This window comes from Hyperolius riggenbachi, chromosome 6 (genome assembly GCF_040937935.1).
Source record: "Hyperolius riggenbachi isolate aHypRig1 chromosome 6, aHypRig1.pri, whole genome shotgun sequence".
NCBI classification, from domain to species: domain Eukaryota; kingdom Metazoa; phylum Chordata; class Amphibia; order Anura; family Hyperoliidae; genus Hyperolius; species Hyperolius riggenbachi.
Window position 1 is genome coordinate 198,487,395 of NC_090651.1, and position 20,925 is coordinate 198,508,319.

The window sequence follows — 20,925 nt, forward strand, 5'->3', positions numbered from 1 at the left end:
CACACAGGTGACTCTATTTAGTCATTAGCACTCATCAGGCAATGTCTATAGGCAACTGACTGCACTCAGATCAAAGGGGGCCGAATAATTATGCACACACCACTTTGCAGTTATTTATTTGTAAAAAAATGTTTGGAATCATGTATGATTTTCATTCCACTTCTCATGTGTACACCACTTTGTGTTGGTCTTTCATGTGGAATTCCAATAATATTGATTCATGTTTGTGGCAGTAATATGACAAAATGTGGAAAACTTCAAGGGGGCCAAATAGTTTTGCAACCCACTGTGTAAATACATCAGAGGGCAATATAATAGCTTGGCGGATGAGCTTTTTGTCCCTAGGCCTTCTCAAAGGACTAGAGGACATGATCTGCGCATGGAGAAAAAACGTTTTAGCCATTTATTTAGGAAAGGGTTCTTTACAGTAAGAGTGATTAAGATGTGGAATGCATTGCCACAGGAAGTCGTTATGGCAAACTCTATACCTGCATTTAAAGGGGGCTTAGATGCTTTCCTTGCGTTGAAAGACATCCATGGCTACAGTTACTAGGTAATGCCTAATGATGTTGATCCAGGGATTTTATCCGATTGCCATCTGGAGTCGGGAAGGAATTTTTCCCTTTTGGGGCTAATTGGACCATGCCTTGTAAGGGTTTTTTCGCCTTCCTCTGGATCAACAGGGATATGTGAGGGAGCAGGCTGGTGTTGTACTTTGTACTGGTTGAACTCGATGGACGTATGTCTTTTTTCAACCAAAATAACTATGTAATAACTATGTAACTATGTAACATATATAAATACTTGCTCTACTTACATAACATATGTATTGTACTGTCCACATTTTGATTTTAGTGATTTCTCTATAGTCAAAAAAGAGAACATCCTTCTTAGGGTTTTCCATTTGACTCTGTCTATCTTGAAGCCAATCCTGACATAATTTTCTCCCTTACTCTGTCTGTGTATGCTCTGCCCGCCCTTCTCCCAGTCTTCATACACTCCCACCTAGCTCTGCAGTAGAAAGTGCATTGTCTCAGCATGAGAAATATTGGCCAATCAGAGAGGAGCAGAGGTGTGGGAGGGGAAAATGGGAGGGAAAAAGGCTTCAACCAATCAGGCTGCATTAGTTCTGTCTGAGGGGAAAGTAAAGAAGAAAAAAAGAAAACCCAGCATGCCCTGCAACCTCCTTTGTGCGGCAGTTGTACCAATTAAGAGCCAGGGAAACTGGGGAATGATGTTTTATGGAGAAGAAAAGTAAGTGATTTTTAACTTTTGGAATGCTTGGTTAGCATCCTTATTACTTGTTTACCAGATAAAAACAACGAATTTTTGATTTTATACCTGACAGTTATGCTTTAAGTCTCCATAGATATGCGTAAAACAACAAACATAAATGTTGTTGTACTGATATGTAGTGTTTTCTTTGTAGATTATCACATACATGGATGGAGCTATTTCTGTGTATCCAGCATTCACTGGCCGCCTGAACTTTGCCCATCCCATGCCTTCCAAAAATGTGTCCATCACCATCAATAGGACTCTGGCTTCTGACACAGGGGAGTACCGTTGTTATATCCTTGTACACGGTGAACCTATCGAAGGAAGCAGCAGCATAGGGGTGATTGATGTATCTATTCTGGGTGAGTACAGAGGATGAACAAAACAAATTGTACAAGGAAAAGAAAAGGGCAAACAGAGAATACGGCATAGGAATGTGGAATCATTGTTGATGGGTGAGAATCAGTGGAAAAATCTCATTATGTAGAAGGTGGGGATCAAAGGACAGACCATGTGCAATACTCATTAACTATCAGTAAAACAGTGCAGTCATTAACCATTTCAGCCCAAGGGTATTTTTCACCTTATGGACCTGTCAGTGCTCCTCCCATTCATTTCCCAATAACTTTATCACTACTTATCACAACAAAATGATCTATACCTTATTTTCTCCGCCACCAATTAGGCTTTCTTTGGGTTGTACATTATGCTAAGAATTATTTTATTCTAAATGCATTATGATGGGAATAATAAGACACAAATGGAAAAAATGCATTATTTTTCAGTTTTCAGCCATTAAAGTTTTAAAATAATTTGTGCTACTATAATTAAAATCCACACATTTTATTTGGCCATTTGCCCTGGGTTATTGCAATGTTAAAATGATATCCCTAGTACAATGTATGGTGACAATATTTTATTTGGAAATAAAGGTGCATTTTTTCAGTTTTACATCCATCACTAATTTTTAGCCCATTATTTAATAACTAGTAGACCTAAGCCCGTTTCAAAACGGGCTCTAGGTCTGTATTGAAACCATGCCCCCTCTCCTCCCTCCCCCTTTCCTTCTCCCCGTGACCGCCGCACAGTCACCACGCATGCACGCACCCTCCGCCCACCCGCTGCACGTGCGCCATGCACCCACCGCACGCCGCCCGCCTGTCCTCCCTCAGCTCTCCTCAGTCTCTGCGTCTCTCCCTGCACATGCGCAGTAGCTCAAAACACGGGACACACACACACACACACAAACAGGAAGTGCAGGGATGGGATGCAGAGACAGTTAGGTTTTATTATAGAGGACTAGTGACGTTAGACCGTTTAAAAACTGGCTAGGTCTGTCATGCTCGCCGCACGCAAGCTTTTCGCACTCGCGTGACGCATGCGCCTGTCGCATGCTATCACAGCAGTTATCATGCGAACTGGCGCTCGCAACCGGTTTCACATGAAAAGCATCACTTCACGTGATGGGCTTGATTCACTAAACCGTTATAGGACAAATATCACACCTTATCAAAGATATCACACGTTATCAAAGTTATCACACATTAGCAAACGTTATCACATGTTATCAAAGTTATCACACGCTGGGCTTGATTCACTAAACCGTGATAGCTTATATCACGGCCACTCCCGTTTTTCGCATGCAATCGCGAATTTTTGCCCATGATTGCGTGAGAAAATTCGCAAAAACGCGTGTGAAAACGCTAGTGCGCCCGTGATATGAGTTATCACGGCTTAGTGAACCAAGCCCGTTATAAAAGTTAACACGCCTTATCAAGTTAGCATAGCGAGTGCTACAAACTTATGCCTGCTAACTGGCAATGGCACTCATCCTGCCCTGAGCCCCTGCGGGTTCGTAGCACTCGCTATGCTACTCTGATTAGGCGTGTTACTTTGATAACGTGTGATAACTTTTGATAACGTGTGATAACTTTGATAAGGTGTGATATTTGTCTTATCACGGTTTAGTGAATCACGCCTGATAAACGAACGTTTGCGTGCGATCACGTGCACGCTTCACGTGAAAAGCGCACGTGATTGCGCAATAACCTTCAATTATCACGTGAACTAATGCTGTTCGCGTGTAAATTTTTGTGAGCGGCAGAGCGCGTGATAACTGCTGTGATAGCAGTTATCACGCTTTAGTGAATCAAGCCCTTTGTACGCTACATAGGATACAATGTGGTATCACATTGTAACTAAGGAAGTGATGCAGGTTTCCATTGGAAACCTGCGATCACAGTGCCGGCAGGGAAATTATGAATGGGAACATTGTTCCCATTTATAAATTTAACGATCGGGCGACGGAATCTGGCGGAAATCAGCAGCTCTATGTAATAATAAACACTGTTTTTGAACAAAAACAGTGTTTATTCTCAGCGGACATGCTCAGATTGGCACAGGGGGCTTTTGTCCCCTGCAGCCAATCCCCCCTGCTAGCAGCAGCGCGATCATGGGTATTTGCCCGCACGATCGCCTGCAAACCCCCCAAACTGCAGGGATATGCGGTGAAGCTCACGTCCGCGTGGCATAAATGGTTAATGTATAGACCAGGAATGTCACATTTTAAAACAAAAAGATTACAGATTAGAGAAGTTTAGTACAGGTGAGTGTCTGCACCAGGATACAAAACACAGAGAGAGACTGGGAGCCCCATGTGGTGTAGTATCCAGTGAAGGCAAAGGAATTTAAAAGTGCCACACATTTTTCTGGAACAGAGTTGGAATGAAATTTCTGAAGAATATTTGATTTCCATTGTTAAAGGAATGCCTTGAGTGTGTTCAGCATATCAAGCTAGGGGTAATTGTGTTCTATTCTTTAAGGACCAGTAGGGATTTTAGTGTAGATTCACAGAAAATATTAATTAAAAAGGTACATGTAGGAGAAAAAAGTGATCCAATGGGGTACTCACGCATCCCTCTACAGGCCAGACTGGTAAGTGCCTCCCAATCTGCTTCAGCCCCCAGACCATCCAATTTCGTGGATGCAGTCGAGGGAGGAGCTAGAATTAGGGAAAGAGACAGGCCAGGAGGGAATGCCTGAACACACAGACAATTTACTACGCCTAATTTTATGGGTAAGCTGCCACCACCTTTCTATTATAAGGGGAAAGGTCCCTTCTAACTATTCTAAGAAATGGTTAGCACAACCTGTTCTTGATAGAACAATACATTTCTCTGCGTAGTGTCTCTACAGAAGGCAAATTCGTCTGCAGAACTTGGAAAACAGGCAACAGCTGTAAAAAAATACTTTTTGTCATTAATTAACAAATTAAACAGTATTAAATTACAAGTCCCAGCCTTGCAGGATATCTCCATGGGCCTCCTTTAGAAGTTGTCTGTACAATTGGAAAATTAAAATGGTGGGCAGGCCTGGTTCCTTTTGAAGAATCTAATTTGGAGGCGGAATTCCGAGTACTGCCTCCTGCTTCAGACTAGAGATGGCTCGAACCTCTGATTTTGGGTTTGCGAACCTCGAACGCGAACTTCTGCAAAAGTTCATGTTCGCGCGAACCGCAATAGACTTCAATGGGCAGGCGAACTTTAAAAACTACAAACACTGTTTCTGGCCACAAAAGTGATGGAAAAGATGTTTCAAGGGGTCTAACACCTGGAGGGGGTCAGTGACTATGCGAGGAATTTGTTTTTTTTTTGCAAAAAGACCTTATACTTTTTGAGAAAATCAATTTTAAAGATCTCCTGCTGCATGTGGGAAATGCGCCGCCAACTTTAACGGTTAATAGCAAAGGCCTCTTACATAGTAGAAACACCAAATTTGCAGGATATGTGGAGGGGGTCAGTGGCTACAAGAGGAATTTTTTTTTTCAAAAAGACCTTATACTTTTTGAGAAAATCAATTTTACACGTTCAAAGAAAAATAGTATACATTTAAATCTATAAATGACATCTCTGCGGGAAACAATTCCCGCCGACTTTAGCAGTTAATAGCAAAGGCCCCTTATATCCTAGCAACACCAAATTTGCAGGATATGTTATAAAAGATAGTGGGAAACAATATTTTAAAAAAAAATGTTATTTATTATTTATTTATTCATTTTTTATTTAATTTTTTTTATATGTTCAGAGAGTGGGAAATTTCCCCCCAAACAATGATGTGGGGTCCCCCGCTTCTGAGCTCTCTGTAACCTCTTGTCCCCCATGTAGGCTGGGATAGCCAGAATGCAGAGCCCCGGCCGCGTGGGGCTTCGCACCCTGAGCTATACCAGCCCGCATGGTCCATGGTATGGGGGGGGGGGGTTCCGGGGGAGAGGGGCGGCCAAGCCTTCCCCTCTCCCCCAGAGTCCTTGTCCAATCCATGGACAAGGGGCTCTTCCCCACCTCCAGTGCCCAAGGAGGAGGTGGGGGCGACAACTCCCGGGGGGCAGAGTTCATAGTGGCATCTGGGAGTCCCCTTTAAGAAGGGGACCCCAGATGCCCACCCCCCTTCCCAGGAGAAATGAGTATAGGGGTACAAAGTACCCCTTACCCATTTCCACAAAGGATTAAATGAAATAAAAGCACAACAACAAAAAAAGTCCTTTAATTTTCTTAATTAACCAGAAATACTTACCTGTACCTTTAAAAAAAATATTCCCACGCCAATATCCTCAGAAATGATCCAACGAATACAGTATCCTCTTATCTTGCGATCTTCAATTAAGTTGATTGAAGATCTTCGCCGGCCCCCACATAGCAGAGAATGCGTCCTGTGGGACGCATAGCTGCCGGCTCCCGCTGTCCTCCTTGCCTCCTCACCTCTCACCCTCACCTAGCCTGGCACCTGGTGCACCGGGTGCCAGCCTAGGTGAGGGTGACAGGTGAAGTCAGGTGGGGAGACAGCGGGAGCCGACAGCTATGCATCTGCACAGGATGCATTCTCAGCTATACTAACCGGCTCATTAATGAGCCGGTTCTTTTTAATGAATTGAATCGAATGAATCTGCTCTGAACCAATTCATTCATTCCCTACAATCCAATCTCAGTGTGCAATCATGATCGCTATCAAGATTACTCATGGTTCTGCCGTGACACCCACCTCAGGAGAGAGAAGCCTCTAGGAATTCGAGAGGCTTTCTCTGTCCTCCAACATCTGGCTGTTCCAGTGCTGCATCTCTCAGAATGGCTTTTTGATGGCTTGTGCATACGCAGTAGCATTGATCCTATCGGGCTTTATCAGAAAAGCTGAGCGCGATTGGTCCCATGCTATTGCATGAGTGCACTGTGTCTGTGCAGTATTGGGCTTTGTGTTCTGCCAATGCCCAAGTGGATCCTTGTCACTGTGCAGGCGTTCTTCTAGGGACTCAGCACTGGAATGACCTGGCGATGAGAATGGGGGAAGCTTCCCTCTCCCAAGGGAAGTATCCAAAACATACAATTCCAAAGCTCATAGGTATGCTTCAATGTATGCTTCAATTAATTTTAATGTAGTGAGCATGCAGTGTATGACATTCACAATATATTTTAATTCTATAGGCTCCCTACTTTCAGAAAATATATAGCTCAACTGTCTTTTAGCGGTCTTTAACCATTTTAACCTTTTGGACGGCCCCCGTGCTGCCCCCATTAGTCTGGAGATCAATGAATGGGAACATAGTTCCCATTCATTGATCTACGGTAAGTCCCCGGTAGAAAAACCGACAGCCTCTCATCAGAGGCTGCGGTCTTTCTGAAAAAAAAAAATCACGTCCTCCTTATAGTTCCTGTAAGCGTGCGTGATCGCTCACAGGATAGAAAAAAATCACTGTGGCCATCTTGTGGCCAAATAGTAAAACTACATGCACATACATTTTTATTACGAAAAGACACAATAAATTACATTTAAAATTAACTGTTTACCTCCCACCCAAAAAATACCCAAATAAAAAGTGTAACTAAAAAAAAAATATTACAATTTGCAAAAAAACTAAACATAAATAGTTACCTAAGGGTGTGAACTTTGTAATATGCATGTGAAGAGGGTATACAAATAATATTTTTTTAATTATAAGCTTGTAAATAGTTCTCTACGCAAAACTAAAAAAAATGCATCTTTATTTCCAAATAAAATATTAGCGCCATACATTGTGATAGGGACATCATTTGAATGATGTAATAACCGAGACAAATGGGCAAGTAAAATACATAGGTTTTAATTATGGTAGCATGTATTATTTTAAAACTATAATGGCTGAAAACTAATAATGAATTTTTTCCATTTTTTCTTAATATTCCTGTTAAAATGCATTTAGAAAAAAATAATTCTTAGCAAAATTTACCACCCAAAGAAAGCCTAATTGGTGGCGGAAAAAACAAGATATAGATCAATTCATTGTGATAAGTAGTGATAAAGATATTGGCGAATGAATGGGAGATGAAAATTGCTCGAATGCATAAGGTGAAAAACGACATAAGGCTGAAGTGGTTAATGAACTTCATATTCAAAAACGGTATAGATCACATTGGGAGCGAGAGATTGGCAGCAAAATACAAAAAATGTGGGCCATCATATAGCAAAACCACCACATGAACATAGTTCTACATTTCAGTGTGGCAAAACTGCAAATATAGTTCCTATAGAAGTTTTGAGCAGCTCTTGAATTTCCTTTTGAATCATTTATACAGTACATAAAGGGGATGGAAACTATATAAGGATAAATCACCTGAAAGGCAGTGGGTAGTAAACCTTTGACTTGGGATGGCCAATTAGATGCATATAATCCCTAGTTGCAGGATTATCTAGTGAGCAATGTTATGCAGGTTGAAAATGGATGAATCACATTCCATCTTGTTAATCGAATAAGAGGGATGAATAAGTGGTCTGGCCCCTAGTGGTAGTGTTGCTGTTCGATTTTGGCAAAGGGTGGTTTAGAATCAGGACACATGCATTCAGCATGAAATCATCACGGAACAGCAGGACAGTTGTGTTTCATTGAATCCTGCTACTTCCTCCTTACAGTTCCAGGAGGAAGTATGAAATGCACCCTGTCTTGCTGTTCTGTGCTAAAATGGTGCTATATGCGTGTGTCCGGGTCCCAAACTATGCATTGCCGAAGTCAAACAACAACACTACCACTGAGTGCCACATCACTTAGTAATCCTTCTTATTTGATTCAACTCACAATTGTGTGGGGTAGTGAGCAAGACAAAGGTGAAAGCTCTCATCTCTCTTCTGATCCATCATCTGTGATTAGCTGACTTGCTCTGTTTGTGAGGTAAGCAGCTGCAACTAATGTGTATCAAATAAATAACAGCCAAACAGAATCTTACTGTGGTGTCAGTATATTATATCATCCAACCTCAAGCAGGCATTTGTACAAGATCATTAGCCAATACACATCTAAATCAATGGGAGAGAGGGCACTATAGGCCATTGTGCATCCTTGGACGCTTGGTCACATGCAGTCTTGGCGAAGTAGGGAAGGGAGGGGCCGTGTACTGTATATGCACATGGAACTAAACTGCCAATTGAACCCTCCTCCATTGCTATGGAAACTTAGTAATAGTTGTTGGGTAATAACAGAAATCAAGGGTTACAGGAAATAACCCAGGTCTGTAAAACGTGTCAGCATGGAACAGACTTGAGGACGCAAATTAACTCCATCCTACCTTATCGTGAAAAGTGAGGAGCATAGCAATATCTTGCATGATCATTTGAGGTGCCTCAATCCCTGCCTGGCATAGCCAACCAAGGGAAGTGTTAAAAAAAAGGGTCAAAGACAGAAAAGGGGAAGATATTAATATAACATGTATCCTGCATCAACTCAGAATTATTTGCATCTCATTGACCATCCCTACCTATAATCACAACTACTTAGACTGGAAAGAGGGATAACAGTGCAAAAACAGTGCAAAAGGAACATTTCCAAACACATAAACAGTATCTTTCAAATGTGTAACAGTAATTCTGAAAGTTAACCTCTACGCGACTGCTCCACGCCGATTGGCGTGAGCAGCTGGCAGCCCCAGCATGACCACTCCATGCCGATTGGCGTGAATGGCTGCGGGCGGAGATTGCAGGGGATCGCGCATCCCCGCTAGAATGACGGAGCGGAGCAGAGCTTGGGACTGTTAGACGGCGAAACCACTGTCTATTAACAGTGTACATCTCTGCGATCTAAGGCAGCGCTGTACTGTGGACAGCCGTGTGACACGGCTGTCCCCCTGGGAGGAAAAAAAATGATCCGCTGTCATAGGCTTAAGATATGACAGCCAATCACACTGATTGGCTGGCGAGGGGAGGGAGGGGGAATTTAAAAAAAAAAAAAGGAAAATTTATTTAAAAATAAATATTTATATAAAAAATAAATAAATAAACAAGGCAGCAAGGATCAGACCCCACCAACAGAAAGCTCTGTTGGTGGGGAGAAAAGGAGGGGGGGGGGGAAATAACTCGTGTACTGAGTTGTACGGCCCTGCATTGAGCCCTTAAAGCTGCAGTGGCCTATTTTGTTAAAAAAAATGGCCTGGTCACTAGGGGGGTTTAACACCGCAGCCCTTAAAGGACTACTGTAGGGGGGGTAGTGGGAAAAAGTCGAACATACCTGGGGCTTCTAATGGTTCCCTGCAGACTTCCTGTGCCCGCGCAGCCACTCACCAATACTTCTGACTTCACTTCTGGAATTTCCGACTTTAAAGGATACCCCAACTGAAATGTGACATAATGAGATAGACATGTGTATGTACAGTGCCTAGCACACAGATAACTATGCTGTGTTCCTTTTTTTTCTTTCTCTGCCTGAAAGTGTTAAATATCAGGTATGTAAGTGGCTGACTCAGTCCTGACTCAGACAGGAAGTGACTACAGTGTGACCCTCACTGATAAGAAATTCCCCTCTTTTACCTCTTACTTGCTCTCAGAAGCCATTTTCTGCTAGGAAAGTGTTTTATAGTTGGAATTTCTTATCAGTGGGGGTCACACTGTAGTCACTTCCTGTCTGAGTCAGGACTGAGTCAGCCACTTACATACCTGATATTTAACTCTTTCAGGCAGAGAAAGAAAAAAAGGAACACAGCATAGTTATCTGTGTGCTAGGCACTGTACATACACATGTCTATCTCATTATGTCACATTTCAGTTGAGGTATCCTTTAAAGCCGGAAAACCACTTCGCCTGCGCGGCTGTGTTTTCGCTCCCGCTGAAGTCACCAGGAGCGTACTGAGCAGGTGGAGACTGTACTGAGCCTGCGCAATACACTCCTGGTGACGTCAGCGGGAGCGAGTGCACGGCCGCTAGGCGCAGCGGCTTTTCGACTTTAAAGTCGGAAATTCCAGAAGTTAACCGGAGACGGGGACAGGAGCATCCGTGAGTGGCTGCACAGGCACAGGACGTCTGCAGGGGACCATTAGAAGCCCCAGGTAAATTCAACTCTTTTTCCCCCTACAGTACTTCTTTAAGTGGTTAAAACTTTAGACATTGGGCTGTTTCATTTACATTACTGTAGTTTTGCTTGAACCACACAGGACAGTATGGTGGCTAATGCTCTCAACTTGCAGTACTAGAATACCAGGGTTAAATCCTGGTGAAGGTACTACCTGCACATACTTTGTGTGTTCTCAGTGTGTTGGCATGAGATTTACCTCCAAAAACCTACAGATCAGTTAACGTGTGGTAGGAAAATTACATTGCCAGTCCGCTGTGTTTAATGTGGTTTGTTTGATGTACTTTGTGAATAATTGCAAAATAATTGACAGTGCTATGTGAACTTGTACGAATAACTGCACTACCTTTGAGTTACATGTCTGGTGTACATTTGCCCTCTAGTGGATACTGGGTGGTACTGATTTTGTATATCAGATAAGGATAGTCACAGTGACACATGTTTTTACTTTTAAAACCAGCAACAAAGTAATATCCTGTACTTGTTAAGTGCTCTTTTGACACTTTACAGAGACATTACAAACTTAAAGTGAACCTGAAGTGAGGTAGCTCACTTCTGGTTAGATACTTGCCTATGAGCATTGGGGGCAAAGAGATAGTTTCCTGGCTTTCCTGCTAATCTTTCTGGCTTTAGTAGTGTCTGAAACAAACATGTGGTTATACTTTAGTCTAAGCATCTCATTTGTATATTCATTCTAGATCTGTGGCATTGGAGACAGGGAATCGGTCAGCCATTACAAGTGTCCACGAATCTTCTTACCAAGTATAGGACACAAGGGGTTAATTAGTTAGGTAGGAGTTAATCCTTTGCTTTTTTTTTGTGGGGGGGGGGGGGGGGGGAGTGCATGAACGAGTATGTACACGCGCAGGAACAGCAGGGGCGATTCAAAGTGCAGGATAAGAATTTCATGGCCTGGAATGCACAGGAGGGCTAATTAGGATGTGAAAATCACAGTCCTAAAATCTGAACAGGTTAAAGGTTACTGATCCCAGTACCAACCTTGTGGGACCCCCAGATCCTTATCCATGTACACAGATTCTTTCACAATTCCTGAATACTCAACTTTTTCTTATTAAAGAGTAACTGTTAGGCATAAAATACACAATAAATTCTCTATTGCAGGGTGATATATTGTCACTGTACTATGCCCCCCTCCTCCAATGGCATGTCCGTGCCCCCCCCTGCCGTTCTGCTGCCCGCCGCTGCATTCTCTCCCTTCCCCGCACTGAACATCGGGGAAGGATATGGTTACCACCCAGCCAGTATCTGGCCGGCCCGACCGGAAATTTCACTAAAAAGCCGGCGCGGGTATAAAAGTTTCACCGGCACGTTATCTGCCGAAAAATTAGCCCAGGCTCCTTGCTGCTGACTGAGTAACTTGGAGACAGATCTCCCTCCTCTCTTCTTGGATTGGCTGGCCAGTCACTGCCAGCCAATCACCAGTGGGGATTATCTGGGAAGAAGGAGGAGCCGAGCAGACTGAGATAGTCTGTGAGCCTTCCCTCAGCAGCGTGCGTCCTGGGTATTGTACTCCTAGCATGTCTGCAGCATCTGCTCAGCTCAGCCACAGGCTCACAGTCTGTGTGGAGGGAAAGAAACAGACATAGGTACAGAGACACGTGTCTTCAGCAGTCAGAGCCAGCACACGATTACAGTGCTTCAGTGTGAGCTGGAATGTGCAGGAGAGGACAGGTCTGCTACCGGTATCATTTCTGTGGTGTGTGCACTATGATAAACCAGCCCAGCCCCCTAGGCAGCAGCCAGCAGTGATAAGAGGGGAGAGAGGTCCAGCAGACCACTGGTCACAGCTGAAGTGCTCTGTTACAGCAAGGAAGCAGGTACCAGAGTCAGAGTTAAACAGTTTTACACACACAGTGTATCTCTCTCTGTCTCTCTCTTCACCCCCCCCTCTCTCTCTCTTCACCCCCCCTCTCTCTCTCTTCACCCCCCCCCCCCCCCCTCTCCACCTCTCTCTCTCTTCACTCCTCTCTCTCTCTCTCTCTCCACCCCCCTCTCTTTCCCCCCTCTCTATCTCTTTCACCCCCCTCTCTTTCTTCACCCCTCTCTCTCTCTCTGTTCACCCCCCTCTCTCTGTTCACCCCCCCTCTCTCTCTCTCTTTACCTCTCTCTATCTCTTCACCCCCCCCCCCCTCTCTCTTCTCTCCCTCTCTCTCTCTCTTCCCCCCCCTCTCTCTCTCTTCATCCCCCCCCCCCTTCACCCCCCCCCCCCTCTCTCTTTCTCTCTTTCTCCCCCCCATCTCTTTCGCCCCCCCCCCCTCTCTCTCTCCTTACCCTGTTCCCCCAACCCTCTATCAGCCCCTATTCTCCCTTCCAGGCTCTTAAGGTGGCCATATTTCAGGTGACTTGGCGGGCAATTGACCATCCGATTCAATTATTATAATCGAATTGGATGAAAATCGGTGCCACAAAGTGCAAGCACGACCAACAAAGCGACCGATTTGGGGGCTAAAATAGGTCGTATCATCGATCGCACATGCGGCAAGATGTCAGGCCGAAATTGGTTGGTCAGGTGTACAGCGGCCGATTTCAGAATGAACGACAAAACCTCCGCCTCTGCCAGCATAATGTAGTTACCTGTCCTGTAGCAGCCTTCCGCGCGGTGTCCATCCATCTCTCCAGGTTCTAACAGCCACATACACGCTGGCGGTGCATAGGCGGAGGCTGCTACAGGACAGGTAATGTATAAATGCATACAGGGGGGGGGGGGGGTGGAATCAAATGTATACATTGGGCGCAGTGGCGGAGCAGACACGGCAGGCTCAGCTGATTCCCTGAAGATTTCATGCTGAAATCGGTCGGGAATCGGCCTGCAGTATATGGGCAACTACAACTAGAGACAAATTTATCTCTAATCAGATTCGATTAAGATAAGAAGATAAATTTGTCTCTGTCGAATCTGCCCATAATCTGCTGATTTATAGCTACCTTTAAAGTGCCCATTAATGATAAAATTCTGGGGCTGATCGTTTCTGCGGTAATCAGGCAGCAGTGATCAGTCATACCCATTAATGGCCAAATTCCTGCTATCCAATTAGATGGGATCGATACGAAAATAGGTCTTTTCCGATAATCTGATCGACTTGGCTACAAGTTATTTGGTCATTAATGGGGCAGGACCAGTTGCATCCGATCGATTACTGCAGTGATTGGAAATTATCTATCGGTCGTGGAATTGTATCATTAATGGTCACCTTTAAAGTGTACCTGTAGGAAAAAAGTGCCCCTAGGGGGAACTTACCTTGGGAGGGAAAAGCCTCTGGATATTAAAGAGGCTTCCCCCATCCTCTGCAGTAGAGGGGATCCAGCACTGTGACCCCCCCAAGATCTCCTTGTTGGCATGTGTACTAGTTGCTTCCCGCTCAGGTTCTGGCAGAAATAGCCAAGTCTGATTGGGTCCAATCTGCTTTGCAGGCGCCTTGTGCCTGCGCAGTAGAGCAGACCTGATCGAGCATGGCTATTTTCGCTAGAGCCCAAGTGGAAAGCTGCTACTGCGTGCAACGGCAACAGGGTCCCAACACTGTATCAGGCTGGCTGAGGAGGATGGAGGAAGCCTCATTTAGGATTCAGCAGCTTCCCCTTCCCGAGGTAAGTACCAACCAGGGGCAATTTTTAACCTTACTGGTGTTCTTTAAACTGCTGGTATTTCACATTTGTATTTATTTTTATAATTTGTCTTGTGCTATTTTTAAAAAAGGGCCGTAACTAACCTCTCCTACTTTTAGGCCACACCCCCAGGCCACACCCCAAAGCCGGTATTTTCTCAGTCAAAGGGTGGCAACCATAGGGAAGGATAAAGGTGGCACACACCGAGTCCCTGAATAATGGTTCCAGGCGCTGCAGTATCCTTCTATACTCTTTGCACTACCACCGGCGGTAGTGCAGAGAATAGATGGGAACGGCAGCGCTTGGATCCATTAACAGGTGAGTCTGTGGCTGCTGCATTTATTCCTCCCCGCTGTGCACAGAAACAGTGTGGGAAGGAGGGGGATGCGGGGGGGGGGGGGTTGGGGCGGAAGGATTCAGCCAGAGCACACAAGATGGCCCCTGCCAGCAACAGAAGTCATCTAATTTTACACTACACAAAACGCATAAATCAAAACGTGGACACTATTACGTAGGTAGAGCAAGTTTGTATCTACTTGCATATGTGTTTTTTGGAGGGGGCATTTTATAGCTAATAGTTTCTCTTTAACTATTTAAGGACCGCAGTAATTGAAATCTACACCCTGTTTTGGTGGGCTCCTCGCTGGCAGGGTGTAGATCTCAATCACTGTCCGCAGCGCGCATCCCCCGCTCTCTGCCGATCGCGGCGCTCAGGCTCTGCCTGTCTCTATGACGGCAAAGTCATGTGAGCCGGTCAGGAGCCGATTTCATTGGCTCTTGGCCCTGTCTTTCAATGTAAGCCGTTCCCATTGGCTTACATTGAAAAACAGGGTCAGTGTAACGATTGTGGAACTTTCTCCGTGATCAGCACACAACGCGTGCGCTGACACGGCGGAAATCCTCCACAAGCGTGTAATTGCAGGCACCCAGCAAAAGGTGCTACGCACCTGTAGAGGGAAATTCCTGTCGGCAGATGGTGCTGGGGAGTGCAGAGGAACCAATCCTCTGTACCTCCACAAATGCCAGACAGGAATTGTACGAAGCGCAGAACGCAATCGCAAGAGAGGCGATTGCGAATGAGAACGAGCAAAGGGACAGGTTGTATGTGTGTGCGCCAATCCAGTCGCCACCCCGCGACTGCGCACACACAACAGCAGATATGAAATAGGAACGCGATCGCGAGAGGTGCGATTGCCAGACGTGACACAAGGCAGATCAGAATAGAATACGAGGGTAGCAAAGGCACAGCAAATAATACAATGAGAAGATGCGGAAAATAACAAACGCTAGCTAACCGCGAACACCGCACTCATTCGCAACAGTGCACGCGGTTATGCGCGGTCTTCACGTGATAAGCACAATAGAGACAAGCACGCCTAACTAACCATCGACAGACAAACATGAAACAGAGGACGTCAACGCATGCTTAACGGTTACCTCACCGAGCCTCCAGCAAGCGGTCGTAGCAGACAAGACAGACACACGAAAACAGGGACAAGCAAGAGATAGGATCCACAGCACTAGCGAAAAGTGGCTAGCGTGATCCAGGTACAGAGTAGCAGAACAGAAGGATCCACAGCACTAGCGGAAAGTGGCTAGCGCGATCCCAGGAGACAGAACAGAAGGATCCACAGCGCTAGCGAAAAGTGGCTAGCGCGATCCCAGGAGACAGAACAGAAGGATCCACAGCGCTAGCGAAAAGTGGCTAGCGCGATCCAGAGAGGCAGAACAGAAGAGATAGCTGGTAGCAACCGCTGCACCAGCTATGCTCCAAGAACAGAGATCAGAACGACTTCCTATCGACCACCGCTGGGACAGGACAATCGCAACAGACAAACAAAACAGATAAACAATCCTAACTGCACTAGGGAAATCTGCCTAGCACAGTTTCCAGGAATTACTCTAAGCTGATCTTCACCAAACACACAGGAGATACTCACTTCCCAAACAGTTCTCTGCTGCTTATATAAAGCCTGCAGGCTGCTTGTAAGCCAATCAAGAAGTGCACATACACATTACACCTAGTCTGCAGTGATCAATTCAAACAGAAGCCGAGCTACTCAGCCAGTCATTGGAGAGGGCCCCAGCCGCACACAGACAACGGCTACATGGCCAGCAGGGGGCACCAGCGCGCAGGACACACCCTCCCATCCGCCCCCCTCCCAACTAAACCGCACGGGAATCCACAACAAAATTAAAAACAATAATGGTGCACAAGCCAGCCTGGGGCCCCAGGAACTCTCACTGCCCGGGGCCCCAGAACCAGCATGCAACACCATATGTGAGCACAGCCAAGCCCTGGATCTGCCACACCCAGGTGCTTGTCCCCAACTGCTCTGAGACTTACCAAACACACAGGAGATACTCACTTCCCAAACAGTTCTCTGCTGCTTATATAAAGCCTGCAGGCTGCTTGTAAGCCAATCAAGAAGTGCACATACACATTACACCTAGTCTGCAGTGATCAATTCAAACAGAAGCCGAGCTACTCAGCCAGTCATTGGAGAGGGCCCCAGCCGCACACAGACAACGGCTACATGGCCAGCAGGGGGCACCAGCGCGCAGGACACACCCTCCCATCCGCCCCCCTCCCAACTAAACCGCACGGGAATCCACAACAAAATTAAAAACAATAATGGTGCACAAGCCAGCCTGGGGCCCCAGGAACTCTCACTGCCCGGGGCCCCAGAACCAGCATGCAACACCATATGTGAGCACAGCCAAGCCCTGGATCTGCCACACCCAGGTGCTTGTCCCCAACTGCTCTGAGACTTACCAAACACACAGGAGATACTCACTTCCCAAACAGTTCTCTGCTGCTTATATAAAGCCTGCAGGCTGCTTGTAAGCCAATCAAGAAGTGCACATACACATTACACCTAGTCTGCAGTGATCAATTCAAACAGAAGCCGAGCTACTCAGCCAGTCATTGGAGAGGGCCCCAGCCGCACACAGACAACGGCTACATGGCCAGCAGGGGGCACCAGCGCGCAGGACACACCCTCCCATCCGCCCCCCTCCCAACTAAACCGCACGGGAATCCACAACAAAATTAAAAACAATAATGGTGCACAAGCCAGCCTGGGGCCCCAGGAACTCTCACTGCCCGGGGCCCCAGAACCAGCATGCAACACCATATGTGAGCACAGCCAAGCCCTGGATCTGCCACACCCAGGTGCTTGTCCCCAACTGCTCTGAGACTTACCAAACACACAGGAGATACTCACTTCCCAAACAGTTCTCTGCTGCTTATATAAAGCCTGCAGGCTGCTTGTAAGCCAATCAAGAAGTGCACATACACATTACACCTAGTCTGCAGTGATCAATTCAAACAGAAGCCGAGCTACTCAGCCAGTCATTGGAGAGGGCCCCAGCCGCACACAGACAACGGCTACATGGCCAGCAGGGGGCACCAGCGCGCAGGACACACCCTCCCATCCGCCCCCCTCCCAACTAAACCGCACGGGAATCCACAACAAAATTAAAAACAATAATGGTGCACAAGCCAGCCTGGGGCCCCAGGAACTCTCACTGCCCGGGGCCCCAGAACCAGCATGCAACACCATATGTGAGCACAGCCAAGCCCTGGATCTGCCACACCCAGGTGCTTGTCCCCAACTGCTCTGAGACTTACCAAACACACAGGAGATACTCACTTCCCAAACAGTTCTCTGCTGCTTATATAAAGCCTGCAGGCTGCTTGTAAGCCAATCAAGAAGTGCACATACACATTACACCTAGTCTGCAGTGATCAATTCAAACAGAAGCCGAGCTACTCAGCCAGTCATTGGAGAGGGCCCCAGCCGCACACAGACAACGGCTACATGGCCAGCAGGGGGCACCAGCGCGCAGGACACACCCTCCCATCCGCCCCCCTCCCAACTAAACCGCACGGGAATCCACAACAAAATTAAAAACAATAATGGTGCACAAGCCAGCCTGGGGCCCCAGGAACTCTCACTGCCCGGGGCCCCAGAACCAGCATGCAACACCATATGTGAGCACAGCCAAGCCCTGGATCTGCCACACCCAGGTGCTTGTCCCCAACTGCTCTGAGACTTACCAAACACACAGGAGATACTCACTTCCCAAACAGTTCTCTGCTGCTTATATAAAGCCTGCAGGCTGCTTGTAAGCCAATCAAGAAGTGCACATACACATTACACCTAGTCTGCAGTGATCAATTCAAACAGAAGCCGAGCTACTCAGCCAGTCATTGGAGAGGGCCCCAGCCGCACACAGACAACGGCTACATGGCCAGCAGGGGGCACCAGCGCGCAGGACACACCCTCCCATCCGCCCCCCTCCCAACTAAACCGCACGGGAATCCACAACAAAATTAAAAACAATAATGGTGCACAAGCCAGCCTGGGGCCCCAGGAACTCTCACTGCCCGGGGCCCCAGAACCAGCATGCAACACCATATGTGAGCACAGCCAAGCCCTGGATCTGCCACACCCAGGTGCTTGTCCCCAACTGCTCTGAGACTTACCAAACACACAGGAGATACTCACTTCCCAAACAGTTCTCTGCTGCTTATATAAAGCCTGCAGGCTGCTTGTAAGCCAATCAAGAAGTGCACATACACATTACACCTAGTCTGCAGTGATCAATTCAAACAGAAGCCGAGCTGATCTTCAAACAGAGAGTAAGGCTGACACCCCACCAGGAGTGTTACATAGGACGAAATCCTTATGAGCAGCGAAGCATTGTGGGAAAGACATAGTACTTATAGTACACGCCTCCAATGAATGTGGCCAGGCAATTTGCATGACAACGAATGCAAATTCCTCTGCAAGCACAAGCTGCAAAACTGACAGAAGCTCTTCTTTCCAGAGTCCTGCAGCATGCAAACCTACACAATGGTCAAAAGGCTGCCTGCCTGCACAGGCAGCTGAGCAAATCATCACAGTCAGGAGCCAATGAAAGCGGCTCCTGACCGGCTCACATGACTCTGCTGTCATAGAGACGGCAGAGTCTATGTCCTGGGGGTCCCGACGAGCAGCGATGGTGGCGAGTATGTGCAGCGATTCGTCGGGATTCCGTCGGGATTCCGTCGGGATTGGACCAGCGGTCTCTGGTCCTTAAGTGCCCAGAGACCGCTGGTCCTTAAGCGGTTAAGCTGTTGTGGGGAACTGTATGGAAGTCCTCCGCAAAGTCCAAGTATATTACATGTTTAGCTTTCACAAACTCTTCACTCACCACCTTATACAAGCTGAGCATACTAGTAAAACAAGACCTGTGTTGATGGAGATAAACTAGATTAGGCTGTGCTGCCGCTCAGCAACCAATCTGACTGACTCTGCATATAAGAACAACTGCTGGGAAATGAAAAAAATTGCTTGTTACAGGGCAGAACATGGTTATTGTATTTTGAACATAAACCTTTCTCTGTGCTCAGTTACTGGACTGTGTAATTCTCTTTGTCTTCTTGATTGCAGTTCCGCCTTCTAAACCCACATGCCAACTCCAGGGAGACTCTTATATTGGTGCAAATGTCACTCTCATCTGTCGGTCATCCACAGGGCAGCCAAAGCCCACCTATTCCTGGATAAAGAAAGCCGCAAGCAAGTTGGTCTTTTTCTCTCCTGCTCAAGGTAATTACAGGGGAGACACAAGGCAGAAAATAGAGAAAATTTGTGACCCCGCAAACATGAGCTGGATTAATTAAAAATTGCCTGTCTATCTATCTATATATGACATTAGTTTGACTTCCCCAACCCTATTAACTTTTGTACTAATAATAAAGTGTATTTTCTTACATCTGAACTTTTCTTTTGTTTTAGACTCTGTGAAAGGAACATTAACCCTGACAAATATTAGCAGAGATAACAGTGGAACATATGTGTGTATATCCAAGAACACAGCGGGTGTGACAGAGTGTAACATCAATATGCAAGTGACTTCAGGTGAGCACAGATGCAACAAAAAAATTATGTATAACAGACATACATCTGTCAGAGAGCGCTCCTTGGTGTATTACCCTTTATTTGCTAAATGATGTGCTTTAACAATTGCACATCCAAGATATAAAATTTATTTAGACTTATCTGCTAAGTTGAGGGAATTCCTTCTGCCTCCACAATCAACCGTGGCCAATAGGATAATTCGATCATCTCACCACCTGAGGAAGACAATGGGCTTGATTCACAAAGCTGTGATAACCCTTATCACGGTCGCACTAGCGTTTTGCACGCGCTACAACGTGTGTAACGTTTTTCACGTGCAAATGCGAATTTGTGTGCGTTACGCACGCTATAACACTAGCATGACCCTGATAAGAGTTATCACGGTTTTGTGAATCAAGCCCAATGTGCGTTGAAACGCAGTGACACAAGTGCATTATCCCGTTATCCCTGGTTGATTGCATAGGCGGAAGGAATTCCCTCTACTGAGCAGATAAGCCTAAATACATTTTACATCTTGCAAAAACACTTTTATCTTGCTGAGAAAGCCTACTGATTGCATATTATTACTGTTAACTTCAAAGGGCCACTACTTTTGTTTGTTTTATATCTGAATTGAGTACATCGTACATCAGACTGTCATGGTTGCTGTTAACACCATATTACACTAGTGGCAGTGGATGACTAGTAATAACAGGTGACGGTTGTGGCAGATATCAGGACATAGGTAGTGGAAGATAGTTGAGGATAGCTAGGGGCAGG

The 20,925-nt window shown here is 46.0% G+C and overlaps 1 protein-coding gene across 6 annotated transcripts in view; it reads left to right on the forward strand.

The window, feature by feature from the left end:
- Positions 1–20,925, forward strand: part of MSANTD2 (Myb/SANT DNA binding domain containing 2) — a 538,095-nt gene that overhangs the window by 492,100 nt on the left and 25,070 nt on the right. For 5 of the 6 annotated variants that reach the window (XM_068240270.1, XM_068240271.1, XM_068240272.1 and 2 more), the window contains 3 exons: positions 1,430–1,640; positions 19,699–19,854; positions 20,044–20,166. In XM_068240270.1, coding sequence (XP_068096371.1) covers positions 1,430–1,640; positions 19,699–19,854; positions 20,044–20,166 — 490 coding nt within the window. Of the gene's footprint in view, positions 1–1,429; positions 1,641–19,698; positions 19,855–20,043; positions 20,167–20,925 lie in introns of those variants that run through there. The other variant, XM_068240278.1, reaches the window with a different exon arrangement.